General features: G+C 41.6%; 1 protein-coding gene across 1 annotated transcript in view; it reads left to right on the plus strand.

Moving 5' to 3' along the window:
• LVRN (laeverin) overlaps nucleotides 1–13,375 on the plus strand; it is a 40,099-nt gene extending 26,724 nt beyond the window's left edge. The window contains exons 13-20 of the mRNA XM_050913387.1: nucleotides 791–846; nucleotides 2,132–2,285; nucleotides 3,206–3,300; nucleotides 4,014–4,121; nucleotides 7,933–8,103; nucleotides 10,229–10,369; nucleotides 11,614–11,689; nucleotides 13,184–13,375. Of these exons, the coding sequence (XP_050769344.1) occupies nucleotides 791–846; nucleotides 2,132–2,285; nucleotides 3,206–3,300; nucleotides 4,014–4,121; nucleotides 7,933–8,103; nucleotides 10,229–10,369; nucleotides 11,614–11,689; nucleotides 13,184–13,330 (948 nt within the window). The 3' untranslated portion in view covers nucleotides 13,331–13,375. The remainder of the gene's footprint in view (nucleotides 1–790; nucleotides 847–2,131; nucleotides 2,286–3,205; nucleotides 3,301–4,013; nucleotides 4,122–7,932; nucleotides 8,104–10,228; nucleotides 10,370–11,613; nucleotides 11,690–13,183) is intronic.
• The last annotated feature ends 5,731 nt before the right edge of the window (nucleotides 13,376–19,106 follow it).

Consider the following 19,106-nt stretch of genomic DNA (forward strand, 5'->3'; position numbering starts at 1 on the left):
AGAAAGTTTAAGCTTTCAGCTTAATAGTAATCAGGGCAGTCAGATGACTTCTCCAGAAGGTCTGGACACGAGGCCGATCAGAGCACGTGGTGTGGTTAAACCTTTCTACGGCATGCTGGCTTCCTTTCTTCTAGGCTTTTTTCTTTCACAGCAAATCTATGTCAGCAGGAAATTAGGTGTGTGCTGACTTGGGGCCGTTTTTGGCACTGGTCAGTGGGAACGTTCGCTCAAGCAGTGGCCAAGCCAAAGGGGCATGGAAGCAGGGAAGAGACGAGGAGGGACCAGCAGTCCTTGTGAGAGCACAAGCTGTAGGCAGGGGTTCACCCATGGCTCTGCCTTGGTCATTTAATTCGTGATAGTGCCAGACACTCTACTCTGGACTAATCTGAGTACATATTCTGAACTGAAGCCTCAAAAGGAAAAAATGTACCAAAATTATATAGCTAGGATATTTTTAGGAAATGTAGCATTTCCGTATTTTAATTTTCATTACAGCATGCAAATAAGAAGGGTCTTGAAATTCCGTGCTTAATGTACTGTAGCTGTATATTTATATATATAAATATATTATGTAGCTATATATTTATATATTTTTATATATAAACATCCCTACAAGCACGTACATAATTTCAGCTTAAAATGCAGGATCCATTTTATGGTGTTTTGTAGAAGATTTTGGCTTAGAAAAAGTGTTAGGGACTTGTCTTATCCTTTTGAAACATAGTGAAGCTTTTTTAAACTCTTAATGACATGTTTATATCTATTAACACCACATCAATGCTTTCTGCAGGCTATTCCCGCTGTCAGCAGGTTCCAGCTGATAGATGATGTTTTTGCATTGACACAGTGAGTATGTTTGAAATATGTCATAGAAAATGATTAAACTACATGATTGCATTCAACATTGCTACTTCTGCTTTGTTCACTCCTACCCATATGTGTGTCGTTTTGACAAAATGGTGGGGGAGTTAAGTATTTAATCCATTCTTCTGTCAGTGCTGAGTGATTTCTTTCAAAATTTCTTTTAACTTTTGTTCCAACTCTTAGGAAATATTTTAAATAATGGCACTATCATGAGTTTTTTAGGGACTAACCTATATTTGCTGTAACAGAAAAAAGATTCTGAATGAGCATTCTGAATTTTCCTTAATTTATTCTGAGCTATCTCAGCTATGCTCTCCTGCATCACTCTTAATACCTCTTTCATTTCTCTTGCTGATGGATGACTCGGTTGTTCATGTCTGTGGTGCTGGAGAGATCAGCAGTACTGTAGGGAGCTGAAGAAGCAATAAATATGTCTGTGCCTCAAACGTACCAGAGATCCCGAAAGCATCGGACACCTGTGATGTGGGAGCTCAGGGAGGAGGTGGCCAAAGCATACTGCCCCCCCTCAGAGCCTGTGGGGGTAGCTCTGAGAGGAGGAAGTAAAAATTCCCATTCCTCCTCTCATACAAATGTCCTTTCTCGTAAGAGAGCTCAAAACTAGTATTTAATGAGGAATGTAACTGTGAAGTATAGAACTGTACTCTTAGGTAAGTACACTAGAAATGTTTCTGTTCTGGAGGAGAGGGGCTTGAATTGGAATTTTACTGGGAAAAAATTAATTCCATGCTAATTCCACACTGAGGCACAGAAATGCCATGCTGAAGTTGCTAATTTCACGAATAGTGTGCATGTGAATTAAATTGTTTGATTTTTACAATAATGTATATTCCACAAAAGAACCTGTAATGAAAATGTTGTTTAGCAATAAAAATACAAATGTATTATAACTCAAAACAGTTTCTTTTCCTTCTTTTTGTTCTAGTGAGACTGACACATGCTGTAAAAGTGCCTATACTATATTGTGCAGACACAAGCAGAATACAGTTTGCATACTGCCATGCTTACTGCCATGATTGTCCTATTACTTTGATAGTGGCACTGTGCTCTGTAATAAATGTTTTGAGAGTTCAGCTCTTAAAAGCACCATTGTTTTATATTCTTTTTTTTTTCCCAATGTCTTTTCTAGGTCACTCTCCACACAGTATCCTGATGTTTTATTGTCAGTTTCATAAATAAACAGATATGCGTGGTAGGTAATTAATATGAATAGGTATGTTCAAATATGAGTTTTTTTATTTTCAAATAGGTTTGGATACATTCAGATTGAAACAGCACTTGAACTAACGAAGTACCTTGCCAGAGAAGATGAACTCTTCATATGGAATATGGTATTGTTAAACCTGGTACCCGAGAATTTGGAAAGTACCCTGAAGAACTATGAAGTATATCCACTTTTAAAGGTATCACCTTTTTTGTTAGTTAGCAAAGATACTAGGCCATTTAAATAAATCAGACTAAAATGAATGCTTTTTAAATTCTCAAGAATGTAATGATGACTATAATGGGTCATAGTTCTTGTCATTCACTTTGCATGATTTGTCAACTTTTTTTTTAAATAGGAGGAGGTACTTATTTGTATATATTAGTCAATGATAAATATCATTGAATCTTGAGCAATTCTTATTGTAAAGCAGAAATATATTCACATTCTTTATATTAAGCTTGATCCTAGGTTTTTGTAAAACTGAGGATCTGGAAAAAACAGCTATCAATCAGTAGTAAATAGTCAGTAGTAAGTAACGGGAGTAACACTGCTATGTATAAAGGGCATATAGTACGTATGTGCTCTATGGTTTGTACTGCCTTCCAGTTCATCTTCATGGAGAGAAAGAAGGAATTGGGTTTAGATACTAAATGAGATGATGCTCTCCCTTGTTTGAGCTACCTGAGATGATACTGTCTTATTTATTTCCTTGACTTCTATTTGAAGAAGATTTCACTGTTGTTTAAAGTACAATCCCACAATAGTAGTTCTCTTAAGTTCTAAAAGTAAAGGTATGTTTAAAATATGTGAGAAGAACAAAGTATTTTCTATTGAGAAGTTCTTTTTCTGTCTTTTTCTCTGAGAATGAGCATTTGTTTTCTTTCATAATGAGTTCAAAGGTCCTAGTGATGTGAAATGGTAACTTCCCAGTTTGAATGGATGTACAGGTGTATTGAATTTTGGACCCGATTTATATACTTTATTTTAATGTGCTGTGTTGTCAAGAAATTAACAGTGGTAAATATTTAGAATATATCTGAGTAAGTAAGGAAAAATATAGTAAAATAAAAACTTGCATCTAAATTAAAGTAATTTTTCTTTCCCTTCTTTTAAAAGAAATACCTTTTAAAGAGAATGTTGCCAATATACCATTATTATGCAGGTTTTATTCATCAAAATGTTGATGCTTTGGAAGGTGACTATTTTGCTCAGTAAGTATTCTGCTTTTCTCAAAGGTTTGTTCTGATGTGATTGGATCTGATACACTGCAGTTTGCCTCTGTAAATTTAAATGCAAGATACATTCAAATTAATTAGAGCATTTTTGCTGTAACTGAATTGTTATTTTTACTGTCCTATAAGTGTATTACTTACGATGACACCTCCAATGAAACTGCAGTATCAGGATAGTTTGGGATATTTTCAGTGTATTTAGTGAACATAAAAGATGATAGTTTAATGATCTGAGTGGTAGCTTTTGTTTATTGGAGAACAGGCTCAACAGGCTGCTGCTAGTTGGGGAAAAATTGACAGCAATGAACTTCAGATGTGATTTATGGATCAATCCCTAGAACTTTCAAATACTTCATTTTGCAAGGCCACTGTAGCCACAGTCTTGAATGTCAGAGTGATTTGGACTAGATGCAGCTAGTCTCTTAAAACTACCAAGAGGGATATAAACTACACAAAAAACTAAGAAAAATTATAGTACATTGGTAGCCTCACTAATGTCCATGAATATTAATGTCAGGAACCCATTATTGGTAGTTTAATTTTTTTTTTTTATTAAACGTCAACTGTTTCTAGTAGAGGTTCTCCTGGGTTAACGGCATCATGTGCTGAAACTGTGCTGGTCAAGCACAGTTCAAGTACTCCAAATGTGGAATACATATCTTTTATTCTTGCTATTTTGGCTTCCCTTCAAGAGCATATTTGGAAAAACTTTTTGCAACAGCATGCTGGCTGGGCCTCCAAGACTGTTTGAACCTGTCATCTGAACTGTATGCTAAGTGGATGGACAACCCTGAGTACAAGTAAGAATGATAATGTGCTCTTAGAGGTGTGCATGCTCTTAGAGGTGGAAAGTTAAAGGGCTCTTACATGGGGGAGGCAGAATGAGAAATGCTCCTGTATACGGCTCTTCTTTCTCTACAGAATGACAGAACTTAAGCCTAACTGTGCTCCCCCAACCCCCTCCTCTTTCCCAAATCCCAACTTAATGATGATTTCATAATTATTGCTTTTTACATAGACTTTACAGGCTGGAGGATGCAGATTTTTGCTGTGAAGACCAAAATCTGTTTAGCCACATAACAGGTGAACCTCAGATTAGGGCTAATATCCCATATTGTCCAGTCCCTTTGCTGCAGTACAGCCTTAGGGTTATCATGTATACCAACTCAGTTTCTAAGCTTCTCTTAGCAATACTGAGTGAAACGATGTTTGTATGATACAGGCATCTGCCCATGGTGAGCCCATCAAATTGCCTTGCATGTTCTGTATTCATGTAAAGAGGTGCTGGGAGCAGCTGTCAGTTCTTATGGTGATATTGGAGCCTAGTGGTCAGGTTTCTGGTCTGTGAGGATGGAGTCTGGGCTGTACCAGGATCAGACCTTCTGTATTCAGGTATTGCATTGTTAAAGAAAATTTATGATGTATTGAAATTCCTATTCTCTTTTCCTCCCTCTTTCTTTTGATGTTTTTCTATGCAATAGTCAAATAGTATTGGCACCGGTGAGTGAATATTTAAAGTTTATTATTATTTTTATTTGTTGTAGTTGTAAAAAATATTTTGTTGTTACTTGTATCTCTGTTGATACATGTAGTTGGCTAAGTAAACTGAACTTGTACTTTTATGTTTGTTTTTTTTTCACATAGCTTCGTAGTTATCATCCTCATAAAAAACAAATTGTGCTTTGCAGTTAAGCTGAAAAGTTTAAATAGCTTAAATACATTCTGATATGTTCCAGAGAGAATATTCTAATATTCTAACACTAACACTAAAAGCAACAATGCTATGCTGAATTCTCAGGCTGTTTTCAAAATAGTCACCTATCTTCCCCTATTAATAATATTTGAAATATCTTTTTTCCTGGTGGAATACTACATATCTTATCTGAGTTGGAGAGCTGAAAAGTCTGTGAAATATATTAGCTGATCTGGTTTTGAATTAGATGGAGAAGACTAATTTTGCTGTCCTTCCTGGCACTGAGATAGGTTCAAACGGACTTTACAGCCTCACACGTCACATGGCTCTAAGTGTGGAAAAAAATGCAACTATGAATTTTATTAGGTGAAAAAAATGATCATATTTTAAGGAAAAAAAACATAGGAGATGATAGGACACTTCTTAGATTTTAAATGACAGATCACAGTTCCTGTTCAGTTAAAGAGGAGGCTTTTCATATGCTGGATAGAAAAGGAAAAGGGCACAATAAACTTTTGACTCATATTTCACAGGCAGATCCCTTTAGATGCTCTTACGTTCTCCATTCTGGGAGCAAAATTTGTAACAGCACACTATAGCTGTTCTGCCACAGGTGGAACCCAGTAGGATTCTCACATCTGTGGAAGGAATAATGCTTTTCCCTTTCAGATAAGGTGATCAACTTTCAGCTGAACATTTCCAAACAGTTCCTGGCAGAACTTAACTGGACTTGATACGGTACATTTATATCTGTTCCGTGGAGATAACAAGCCAAGAGCTGTGATTCCCAGCCACTTTCTCAGTTTTACTCTTTTTTGCTTATAGGAGTGAAGTGGAGCTAGCTAAATTAATGTATTCTCTGTGCTGCTGTTACTGGCTTGTCTTCTTTTGAAAGAAGGAAATGAGTCTAGAGGGAAGGGACAATGTTGCTGTATATTTTACTTGTTTACTAAAGGTGACCATATACTGCTGTTGCCCTCAAAAGTTAAGAAATCACTATGTCACTTCTGCATTGGCTCCAGGAAAACAATGTAAAATAATACACCCTTCTTCCCAACAGCTTTTTGCATCTTCCCTAAGATCCAGAAACGAGAGAATCCTGGCAGGCCAGTAATATCAAACCACACAACCACTCCCAGAAAAAATACAAAGATTAATAAGCCCCACCCCTCATCTAATATAACCTCAAGCTCAACAGTCCCTCTGGACCACAGTGGACTTCCACTGTGAACTACAGAACATAAACCCACTTCAGGGCCACCATAGATGTCAGCAGCCAGTAGAACATTGTCCCATAGTAGGCTGCCCGTACAGCCTGCCTTGAACGCTGAACATCAGAGCTGCAGGCAAATGATACACAGAGCTTGTCTATTTGCTCTTCACCCACAACAACTTTACAGTCAGTAACCAGCATTTTCTTGAAACTATCAGAACAGTGGCAGTAGCAAAATAAATAGCTGTATTTTAGCCAAAGTAGCTTTACCCTGTTATGACCCTACTGTGGCCTCTTTCTGCAACGTTATGAACTGATTATTAAACAAATTACTAGACTCTGTAACTCAAATAAGATCTGTCCTAAAAGGATTCATCACAGGACTATTCTTTACCTTGACATAACCACTCAGTCTCAGTAAGCATCATTCTTGGTGGCAAATCCCTTATGTTCCAGCATGTATCCAGGTAAATGAATCCAACCTATTTTTTTCAGTAAATATAAGACCTGTCCACACTTTCTGTTATTATGCCAGTGAAATCCCCCACCCACAAAAGGACTATCAAAATCCCTGCATCTTGCATTTTCACTTCTTAATAAGTGATGTCTGTCATGCAAAACACCCAACTCTCTCCCTCATTCCCACTGGTCTGTCTTAGTTTCCAGAGTTTATAACTTACTTGTCTCTACCTTTTGCTTTGAAGATTGCTGTCATACAGCCTTTCTTCTGACTAATATTGTCTCTCTTTCTGCTGGTATCATCCCCATTTTCTCTAGGATGGTCTACTGAAACTCAGAGGAATTTTTCTTAAATTATATTTAAATTTGAATTTGCTGCTTCCAGTTTTGGGCCTGAAGAATGGCTTTTGTGACCAGAAACTTGTCTGGTTTTCCAAGTCTATCTCCTGATCTAATGGAAGATAGATTTTACACCACTGCTTACAATCTTGGTCTTATGTAATTCTAAGCAGATTAACAGTATGCCATTGGGAAGTTAAATGTTTCATTTGTAGCAATGGGACCCATTCTCCTATGGAGAATTAGTCCAAAATACCATTAATTTAAACTGTTTTCAGATAGCCTGCATAGTAGAATACATTGCTATCACTGGAAAGCGTTGACAATGTCTTAATGTCAGGGACACATCATTGCCACAGGAGAAATTTTCTGTTCAGCCTTGGCACATGGAGTATTACACTGATAATATTTGCATTTAGTTTCTGTTATGAAATTCATCGCCATGTTGAGGACTCGCCCCTGGGGTGGGAGTAATGGGAGGCTGCCTGTTGCATGGAGAAATGTCCCTTCTGTTTCCATTTGTGCTGCACATGGCTCTTCCTACTGGATACATTCACTGAAGAAACTTTGAAAAGGCTTGTCTGGGATGATGCTTATATGCAGCCGTACACTCTTTAATGGTGTGATCCGTGCCTAGGCTGTGATGTGAAAGAGTGGCATTGACACTGTATGTACACAAAATAGCTTGGTCCAACTGTTCTAAAAAATGTCTTTGGTTTGCCTTTAAACTGCATGCTTTTTAAATGTGTAAATAACGAATAAAGCAATCAAATTTCCTAGCTTTATTTAGATTCCTATTTTATATTTCCTTTCTTGTGCATCTTTTAACTGTAAATAAACATTTGTTTTCAGTTATGCATTAACTGCTGGTTTTGACTTTACAACAATACAGTACCTTGCTTTGCAGAATTCCCTTTTTAATTAGAAGAACGGTCTGCTGCTATGGTATTGCAATGGGAAGTGATAAAGAATGGAATTTTGCATGGGAAATGTATAACCATACCGACTCCACAAAGGAAGATAAAGACATCCTGCTCTCTGCCATGAGCTGTGCCAAAGAGTCATGGTTACTTTACAGGTGACCTTGATCAAAGTATATCTTTATGTATACAGAAGTAAATCATAAGAACACAAATACTGTACTGTGCAAACCTTATGGAGGTTTGCCTGCCCCAGAAGCATATGTCTTAGAGATCACTGGAAAAATCTTAAAAGTTTTCTTACGGAGAACGTATGATAAACAGGGCAAACACAAATAATCCTTGTGCTGGTGTAACATCCCAGATGCTGGTCATCACTGAGAAGAGGATTTCCCAAGCTGGTAACTAGTGTGTCATGTCTAACACTGTGCCTGTCTTCTGTCAATATATCTAGTGACCTTTTTGAACTGAAATTATACCTTCAGGCTTTATAGCAGACTATGGCAACACATCCCATAATATGATTGCATGTTGTATGAAAACATGCTTCCTTTTGGTTTGTTTCAAATCTGTTTTGTGTTGTTTTTTAACTTGGAACCCATTGGCTGCCCTTACTCTCTGCACTGTAAGAAAGAGTAATTATCATAATTTGCTTTGACATTTTTCCCTACCATTTATGATTTTTATAATTTTCCCATATTCCTTCTCCCCTGCTTATTTTGTTTCCACACTAAAGTGTCGTAGTCTATTTAGCTTCTGTGTGGAAGCCAAATCACCCAGGTTAAGGGCAAAAATGAAAACAGACTTACTAGCAAGCTGTTCACCATTTGAAGTGCAGACTCACACTGAAAAGTAATTTTTTAGATTTCCAGCTTCATAGAATCATAGAATAGCCTGAGTTGGAAGGGATCCACGAAGATGATTGAGTCTAACTCCTGACTCCATGTGGGGCAACCTAAAAGTTAAGCCATATATCTAAGAGTGTTGTCCAAACACTTCCTGAACACAGTTTGGAATACTGAATTTATTATCTTTCACTGGCATTCGTATAAAATCTTTTCGCTTTATCAGTAAAAAGATATTGAAGCTAAATTCTCTAATCTGTCATGTCCACATTACCTAAAGGATTCGTCGAAGGACAGAAATTTGCCAGTGATGGCCTAAAGAATGATCAGCCAAGAATTGGCATAAACTCAATGGGTCTAAAACTCTGAAAGTAGCAGAGATGTTTCTCCTGCCAGCCACCTGCTCTTGTGATGGCAGTCATTTGAGAAAACAGAACAAATATGCCTGAGAAGAAGGCAAGATGGGTTGCGAAGAGATGTCCAGTCAGCTATGCTGATTTTCCACCTAACCTATGGTCCTTTATTGACTTTGTCATTGGCACAGGCTAGCGTACCGGTCCCTGACAAGCTCAGGGAGTTGTGATGACCTCCTTCCTCCCTGTGCCTTAGTAGTTGATAAGCCAATCTATTTTTCTAAATGCGACCTTGAAGGTCTTGTAGGGTGAGGAACGTTAAGCTGGGCTTTTCCTGGCCCCCAGTATATTTTGTCCATTCTGTTAAGCATGGTGGTGGCATGCAGATGGCAGAAACCCAGCTCATCTACTCTACCCATAAAGCAGCTGCCTGCAAGACCCTATGAGAAGATAACTCTTTAACAGTGCTCCTTGAAAGTAGCAGCATGCAAGGTGATACACCGAGGCAACAAAGCGAATAGTTACTTACTTTTTCAAGATCTTCAGGCACTCACTGCCACTGACATCACTGGCGGGTATTTCCTTAAATACTGCTGAAATTATGCCTTAGTCCCCATGAAAGCATCCAAGAACCCTTGTCGTTGGGTCTTACTATAGGGGACCCTATAAACAGGTCCCCTTTGCACAACAGAGTGTCTGGCTGCTGGCTTACTCTCTAGGCACCATCTGTGTCACAGCAAAGTGAGTCTCCAGAAACTGAGGAGCAGTTTGCCCTTCCACAGGGTTATGTGGTAGGAGTGGTTGTCTTTCTGTAACACTGATAAGAAAAGACGTCTATCCAACTGATGTGCTACACCCTCATTTTACTGGGAAGTGGAGAGTCAGTGTGTAGGAACAGGGGATTTCACCAATGTAAGGACAAAAACCAAGCTGAATACACAGCTCAGAGTGACACCAACTTTGGTATAACCTTCCACATTCTGGTATTTGTTGAGACAGGAATTTTCCCAAACTGGATGATATTTCCAGATCATCACTGTTGAACAGCAAGTGATAGGTACCATTATTATCTTCTTTTCTAACAGATACCTGCAATATGGACTCAGTGATACATTATTTTCTTCTGATTGTACTTCAGTCATCATCTTAGATGTGGTGACTAAGGATATTGGGCACCGTATAGCCTGGGAGTTTGTTACGGAAAATTGGCCACTTTTAAGTGAAAGGTACGGTAACCAACCAGCTTTGGATTCCCTTTATTTCTGTGGCTCTTTGGCTTCTTCCTCCATCTTTATGTTTGAGCTGTAAAATCCAGGTGCAGATTTTCCTTCCAGAGATGGCTTTTTTGTAGCGATTGATGCAATTCCTTAAGTATGCAGAGCAGGGTTTTCAGAGGATTCAACTCTGATCAGGGCTTAGTGTCAAAGAGCTCATGTCAGACACAGAATGCTTTAAAAATTAGCCTGTTCATGACTGTTTCAGTGCTTTTAAGTGTTAAATTTCCTGGAAAATCTGACTTTAGAAGTGGGTTTATCCACTAGCATTTCACAAGCATGGGGATAAAATGCTGGAGTAAGATAGTAACCTCTTTTCCAAAGAGAGTATGGAGAGATGGGGGATTGGAGCATACAGGTTTACAAGTACTGCAAGGACCAACTACAGTATTATTCCCTGACTTAAGTCCTAACCCATCTCCAGCCTACCTGCACTGATGCAGGTGAACAGCAGGTGAGCTTGGGCTACCTGTCTTGAGCAAAGCAAGTATTTTGATGTCTGTTCGAACACTCCCTCTCTCCTTGGCAATGGTGAAAAGCAGCAGGGCTGTGACAGAGTACATTCCTGCTGCCTTTGGTGGCAGAGGAGTCCACTGGGAGCCATTAGTTGCAGCATAACCAAGACCAGCCATCTGGGAGCATTCAAATGTGTATCTTTATTGCTAACACTAGAAAAGGCAAGTTGTAGCAGATTTGTGTCACACCAACTTGTTCCCTTACAGAGCTTTTCTGTGTTCCTTACTGATGAGAAATTTGCTGGGAAACTGACCCATTATTTTCAAAATAAAAGAACAGTGTGGGCGTTAATTTATACGCCATCCTCAAGATACCAAAAGAAACCCCACGTAGTTAGAATCATTATTAGTTAGCCTTTCTAGCTCAGTTTGGCTGTATGGGCTCACAAAGATTATCTGTTTTAAGCAAAGAATTCACGTTTCCAAAGTAGAAATACCAGATCTTACTGGGAAATGAAAATGAAGGGTAATTAGTGTGTTTCATCCTGCTCAAATATCTAAATTGAATGTTAATGATACTTCTTTAAAAGGGGAAAAAGAGTATACAATTGCAAACTTCAGCTTAGTTGGTATTTCCAACATGGTAAATAATAGCTAAATAGTGGGAGTATTTTCAAATGAGATGAAATTTAGTATATTTGCTAACATGCTGTTTGAAGGACCTTTATCTCAATTTTACAGGTATGGGAAGGAATTATTACATGATGTATTAAAAGTCATGGGAAGATTTGTGAATACAGATGTACAGATCCAAGAGGTAAATCAGAGAAGCAGTTAGTGTTAACTTTATTGCCAGTTTGTAAATACAGGTTTTTAAATCTCTTGTTTTTTAAAGAAATCATAGAATGTATTGTAAAACGTTGCTGTGTTGAGACATTGAGAAAAATGATACTTCCTCATGTAAGAAATAAACGTATTAACATGCACCCACAGCCCTGCAGTCTGTGTGTGCAGTTGGTTGTTAAGCATGGCATGAAAGTGAGCTTTTGTGCAGGGATGGACATTGTCCTGCTCTGTGGGGTTGCAATGTAAGAGGTTGTGTGCCTGTGTGCTGAACAGATGGCCTACGCGTGTGATACAGTTCTTTCCTTTTGACTGCGTGGCAGCCTAGATGAGTCCATGAACAATACTTTCTAACTGGGCTGCTGTACATCTGGAAAAAGGGGATGGGTTTTGGGAAACCTGCTGAAGGGTGGAAATCTGTGGGAGGTGGCTGTAGGCCATCTTATTTTATTCCCCACAATAATCCACATTAGTGCCTGTGACAAATTAATAACTATCACTTCTTGTTTCATACTCTTTTCTTGTCCTTTCACCTCCAGTCCAAGTCTCCCCAGATTCCTTCCCAAAATATTATTTTCTTTTCTCAACAGCTCAGCTTTTGTGCTGTCTGCATGTGATCCACATTTCTGTGCCAGCCCCGAAATGCTAGTATCTGTCATTACAAGAAAAATTTTGCTTCCCTTTTTTCTGTTGATTGATGCGTGCGTACAGCAAGTAACTGAGAAGGGGTGCTTCATGAGGAGAGGAATTCAGAGACTTAGCTCCTAAAATCAAAGAAATCTCTCTTCAACATTCATGAACTATAAATTTTTCACCTTTTGTTCTTTAGGGACGAGTTAACTCCCCGGGATGGCAAAAGCAATAGCCCAGTGCCAGCCTTTAAATTAACCTTCAGGTTTGGAACTGAGTGCCAATAAATATTATCAAAGCTGTCTCATTTACCTCTTTAAAATCTGTCTGTAGAGATCATCTTTGCCATGATGTCTACAGGAAACGTACCAAAAGTTGGGCTGCTGGCATGTTAGGTTGCTGGTTGTCGTGCTGACATCTATCTTGTTTCCCTTACTGTTCGTTTCCCACTCCCTCCATATATTTCTTTGCTATTCTTCAGTCCTCTCTTGTCTTCTGCTCATTAGACTGATGGGAAAGATTTCTTGTTCTGTGATTGTAGAACAGGCAGCACAAGAGGATTCTGCTACCCAACTAGTCCTAGACACTGTGTGGTACCACCAGGACTAGTGAAATTGGCAGCATTTGAAAGGATTTTTAGAGGGATGGCAAAAGGGCACATTCCTGATGTGCAAGGAGCTTTCCCACCTTAGTGTAAATCAGTTAGCTTGCCCCATCCCCTTTTTAGTCTCTGCTGTCTCCCCCCTTTCTGTGCGCTTCTGTCTAAAGTATCTGTCAGGTACACAGTTGCTTGCTGCAAGTGAAGTTATGTGAACTAAGCTCGTGTTTATTTCTTCAGCTGCAGGTTTTTTATAATGCTACACTGGAAGAGGATGAGAGAGTGGCTACTACTCTACTACTGGAGCTTACAAAATTTGAAAATATGGAAAGGAGAGAACTGCTAATCAAAGTTGCCAACTGGTTACAGAAAAATGTAGATGATTGACTTGGAAACCATATTCCAGTATATTTTAGAGTGTGATTCACTAGCATTTTGGTATTCATTTTAAGATATAATTAAAGATAAAGCACATTTTTATGAGTCCTGTGGTTGTTGTCCCAACTGGAAAGTCAGGCTAAAATAATTCACAAAGAAAAGAAAGATTCAGCAAAAGAAATGAGAGATATATTTTCATACTATACCTAAATTAATTTCCTACTGGATGAGTTGTTAGTAGGGATGTGTTGCTAAGAATAATCTAACATATAGATACAGTCCTAAATCCTTTGTTTTTTTCTGAGTATCAGAATGAAAGGTGTGGTACAGATTTGTGGCAAAAACACATGAAGAAGCTGGAAAAGTTTTATATTCTGTTTTGCTTATGATTTGTACTGTGACCTTGGGCAAGTCATTCAATCTGTCTCTCTCCACTTCTCTGTTTGTAAACTGCAAAGAGGACAATAATTTAGAACAGTGCCATGAAACATAAACTTGAGAATGGCTTCAGAGCTGTAGGGAGGAAAGGACTAAAGAAACCTCAAATTTTAATTGTAATAAATGAATGCCTTGTCATTCAAACTTTATTTTTCCTTAGCAGATCTGTACTTAATGTGTCTACATTCACATTTGTGTTTGATTAGGAATGTACTTTTGAAGAGACCCTCCCAGTTGTCTCCGTTTAGCATGCTTCAACCCCCAAGACAGTCTTGGAGTGTGTGAACTGGATTCTTTTTGGATGAATTTTATCTAGGAGATGATGAGCTCCTGGTGTGCAACTGATAGACACCACCATCTGACGGTCATTTTGTCCATGGCACTAGAATGCAACCAGTCTACACTAACCCAGCTGGAACATCACCACGTGTTTCCGTTCTTACTGCACGGAGCTGCTCGATGTTGTAGATGCAGGGTTAATCATCTTGCTTACACAGCATTTTGGAGGTGACAGACAGAATTCAGTCCATTAGTATTAGCAAACCATATTAGCTTGGGGTTGAAGAACTATGGGATCCTCCACCCATGCGAATTATTTATTGGTGGGGTAACAGTATTATGACAAAACTACTGTACTGGTGCTCAGGTTAACACAGAAAAAAATGTTATGTGGGAATGCAGGAAACCCAAGAAGTTAGAGTACTGCACTATGAGGAGACAAGGAATAAAAACCAGACTTGTTAATACGAAGACTTTTTCACTGGCACCCTCTAAATACATTTAAGGAAAGCTTTGCCATGTTGGCTGCAATGAATCTCCTCTGCTCCCCAAGGCTGCAAAGAAAAATTGTAACTCTTTTGAGACTGCCTGAGAATCCCTTTAGTGTATGGGAATTACCAACTGGTGCAGCCAGGTTTGTGCTGGAATCGTTTGACCTCTTTAGCATTTGATCCAGTTAAGAGTAGTGCCAAAGAAAATTGTGTGCATTCTTGACAGTCTTCATCAAGCTGATTCAGTAAGCGGAGGAAGTCATCGAGGCTGTGATGAGTTAGAGGGGTTTTGCTTCAGCATTTCCTGTAACTTGCACTAGTAAATCACTGGCTCTGCATGCCTCATTGGATGGGCTAAGCAAAGCTCAAGAAAGTCACTGTTGCAGGATTTGTGGACTAAACTTCCTGTAACAACATTTTACCCCTAAGCCCAGTAGGTCCAAACCATTTCCTTCCAACCATGAGTAACCACTCTTCCTTTCTTAACCACTCTTCCTTATTATTCTTTTGTTATCTTTTTCTTCTATTGAACAAAACTCTTAACTAGAAATGCCAATATGTAAACAACTAGTAAAACAATTTTAAATAAGAAGTTATTTTCAAATAATGGCTCCTGACTAATGTGTGTCTCTTGGCTGACATTCTGCAGAATAGCAGCACAGTTTTCATGGCAGAGGCAAAAGGTGAAGGGGATTGCTAGGCAAACTGCCTGAGTAGGAGCAGATCTGAATCGCTCTTGCTTCCAGAGTCCACGCATTTGCACCTGGTGGCATGTAATGTCAACAGCTGTACAATGGCAGTTCTTGCTGCTGTTGAGTACAAGTTGAGCACAGAGGTTTGGAGAGTGGCAACTGGGAGATGCAGCAAGGGAAGGAGAGGTGCATGGGAGGAATCCAGGGCAAGCTGGGAAAACTGCTTCATTGCAAAGGGAGTTGGGGTGAAAGGAAGTTCATTGAAAATGAGCATGAGGACATGGATGGGACTTCAGGAAATGAGCTTTTACAGTACTTACATGGACTGTGTAGGTGATGGGGCATGTAATTGTGAAGCCGTGTGTGTGTATGGGGCAATTTCCAGTGAGAGGAGGTGTGTCATTGATAGACAGGATGCATTTCGTAGGCCTTGAGGGAAAAAAAAAGTACATATGATGGGAACAGACCAGCTTTTTGCCTTAAGTCTTGCTCTCTGCCTTGAGTGTGTGGAAGTCAAAAAGTTACACTTGTTCTGCCTTTACAGCATGCATGCGTGACAGGGCAGGAGACTCAGGGGAGACAGCAAGGATGGGGAAGAGATTGTGCAGTGGAAGGAGTGAGGGAGAATTAGGACCTCAGGAAGAGGTGGAGTGGTTACTCATGGTTGGAAGGAAATGGTTTGGACCTACTGGGCTTAGGGGTAAAATGTTGTTATGGGGAGTTTATTCCAGAATAGTTGGGAAGGGAGGATGAAAAGAGGTGAGAGGACCAGGGGTCCAAAGAGGAGACAGGATGAGAAAGCAAATGAGGGAAGCTGCAAGAGCAGGGGAAGATCCAAGGGGAATGAGGAGAACAGTGTAAAGAGGGAGAAGTTCAGGCTCCTCTTAAGTGCACTGCTTGCCCTGCTTCCTTTCCCCAAAGAAACTCAACCTGAGGTATTTTGAAGGATTATGTTGTATTCTTTTGGATCCTGTGTTGTTCATCGGGAGCAGGGCCGATATCCCCTCAGGTGTGTCCCTGCCCCAGCAGTGGTCATCTGCAGTTCCTCACCAGTATCCCTGCCCTGGCATGAGTTGCCCACAGGCAGCAGTCACCTTGGAGGCGTCATTCCTCTGGCATCAAGCACCTTCTCCCAAGTGTGCATCTCCAGCTGTGTCCCCAACATCTTCCACATGTCTCCCCCAGTTTGTTTCTTTTGTTTTCTCCTGCCCCTCTACTGCTCTTTCTTAAATATATTTGAGCAGTGGTGCCATGTGTTCCTCTGACTGGCTGCAATTTGGGTGTGTGATGGGCTAGTTTTGTCCATTTCTGAGCTGACTGGACACAGCTGTTAGGGCACAGGGCAGTTCCTGGCCCACCAGTAGCCCCCGCTGCCTAAACCCTGACAGTGCTGATCAATACGGTCCCATAGTCTCCATTGCAGCCACCATCACCAGCTGCCCCACAGCACACAACTTCCAGCTTTCCTCCAAATGCCAGGGCTGGCACTAAGAAATCCTGTGTCGCCGCTTGTCCCCCTGCTGCCATGCGCACTCCCTGCCAGTTTCTCCATCACTGCAAGCCAAGCCGTTCCCCGTAGGAAAAGAGTCTTCAGAGTTGTTGACGTCAAGGTCCAAAAGCACCAGCCAACTGCTCCTCTGCACCTCCTGGCACAGCTGCCCTGCTGCCCTACTCTGCCTGTGCCCCCTTTTCCCCCTGGCACCCCAAGGAGCCTCTCAGGCAGGTGAGGAGAAAGCAGCCAGTTGTGGGGCCTGGGTGGTCGAGGTGCGAGCCCCATGCCACCCGGCTGCATTGATGGTGCACACGGATGAGTCAGGTGGAGCAGCCTGCTCCTTTCAGGGTTGTTGCAAGTGCCAGAAGGGTGAGCATGGGGTAGGGAAAAGGGGATGGGGGCTAAAGTGCAATAAATGAACAGAGATGGAGCCTTGCCACATTCCTGTTGTGCAGTGACTCACAGAGGACAAAAAGAGTTGTCATCTCTGCATCCCCTGGCCCAGAGGTGCAGGGGCTCCTCCGGAGCTGGGTGTGATGGATGGACCCGACTCCTTGACCAAACTAGTGGTAGTTTGGTTCAGACGCCAAAGGCAGTAAAGGCCGAGGCTGTAACCAGGCCAAGAACTTCTCTAGTTCCAGCCCATCTCTGAAAGCCCATGGAGGAACGGGGTGACATGGTGAGCACTGATGCATATGAGCTTGGAAACTGGAACAGTGACCATGTGATTAACACAAGAATAGCAGGTGGTTCTTCCAAGACTCATTTGTCAAGGCACAAAGGAAGTTGTGGGTACAAGGAGTCTCATGCTTACCTTTTCCATCACATGTAATTTGACTGCGAGCCAACCACTTTATTCCATAAATATGACAGGCTAAGTGAGCCTTCTTTGAGCTCTCCCTAAGCAGCTGGCTGGATGGTGGTGATCTCCCCTTGAGCTAGGACGCCTCTCAGGGTTGCTCTGCGAGGCTGAGAGACCCCTTACCAACTGCAGATCTTTGGTAAGTGACGGAAATTGTGCATAACATTGTATTATAGTGCACTAAGATTTTATATTGGTAACTTTGAAGCATTACCATATCCTCTGTGCAGTAAGCAATAGAGTGAACCTTGCCATCTGTTAGGTCTCACTTTTACAATATTTTACTTCAATAAAACCACTGTTGCTGCTACCTTTGGCAGTAGTTCTTTAACCAAAAAGTCACAATCTTCCCCACAACAGAGGGACAATGGGCTCTGGTCTTTTGAGGGCTGTTGTCTGTCATTCTTTGTGACAGGATGTTCTCTTAGGCAGGGACCTGAGCAGAGCTGGTGGGCTGACCTTGGCCGGCTGCAGGTTGCACATCCTGATGCTCTCCTACTCCTCAACAGGACGCGGGGAGAAAATGAGGTGAAAAAGCTGGTGTGTTGAGATATAGACAGGGAGATCACTTACCAGTTACCATCATGGGCAAACCAGACTTGACTTGGGGAAATTATTTTGATTTATTGCCAAACAAAATAGACTTGGATAGTAAGAAACAAACCCCAAAATTAAAACACCACCTTTCTCCCCTCCCCCCTTTCCCAGGCTCATCTTCACTCCCAACTCTTCCACCTCCTGCCCTCGAGCAGCCCAGCGGGCAGGAGGAGTGGGGGCTGAGGTGCGTCCATAACCGCTCCTCTCCACCGCTCCTTCCTCCTCATGCTGTCTCCCTGCCCAAGCGTGGGCTGCCTCCCGCAGGCTGCAGTTCCTTCAGGGAACATGCACCTGCTCCACCGGGGTCCTCTCCAGGGGCTGCCTCGCTGACCTGGGTGCTCGCACTGCTGTTTCTCACCTTTTGTGGTGTCGTCGTCCCCCCCCCCCCCGCCCCACTCACCTGGAATTTTTGCCCGTTCTTAAGCAGCCTTTCCCAGAGGCGCCGCCAGCTTGGCTGAGGGGCTCAGGCGCGTCCCACAGCTGACTGGAAGCGTTGTGACCAGCACAGGGCTGCCCCCGGCCTCCGCCCGCAGAGCTCCCCACAGGCCCCGCTGCCAGCGCCTGGACATAGCCGGTAGAGAGAGGGAGACAACGCTTGAAGAGGGAACGGTGTCGTAACCTACATGTGACAGCAGGGACGGAGAAAGAGGAACAGGAAGAAAGGCGAGTGTGGGGGGAGGGCGGTGAGCTGCCACCCATAACTGGAAGAAGAGGAGAGGGCAGACGGGGACCTTGCCTGTGGGACACCCAGCTCCCAGCGGTAACACCGAGCCGTTGAGGGTGTGGGGAGGTGGGATCAGACCCCGCTGCTGAGGCAGCCCTCCTGAAACTGGTCACGAAAATAGTAACGCCGCATCTCTGGCTTCGGGCTTGGTGACAAAGCAGTGGATAGGAGGAAGCGGCTGCTTTTGCTGCCTCTCTTTTGCCTGTGTGG

This window comes from Gymnogyps californianus, chromosome Z (assembly GCF_018139145.2).
Source record: "Gymnogyps californianus isolate 813 chromosome Z, ASM1813914v2, whole genome shotgun sequence".
Classification (NCBI taxonomy): domain Eukaryota; kingdom Metazoa; phylum Chordata; class Aves; order Accipitriformes; family Cathartidae; genus Gymnogyps; species Gymnogyps californianus.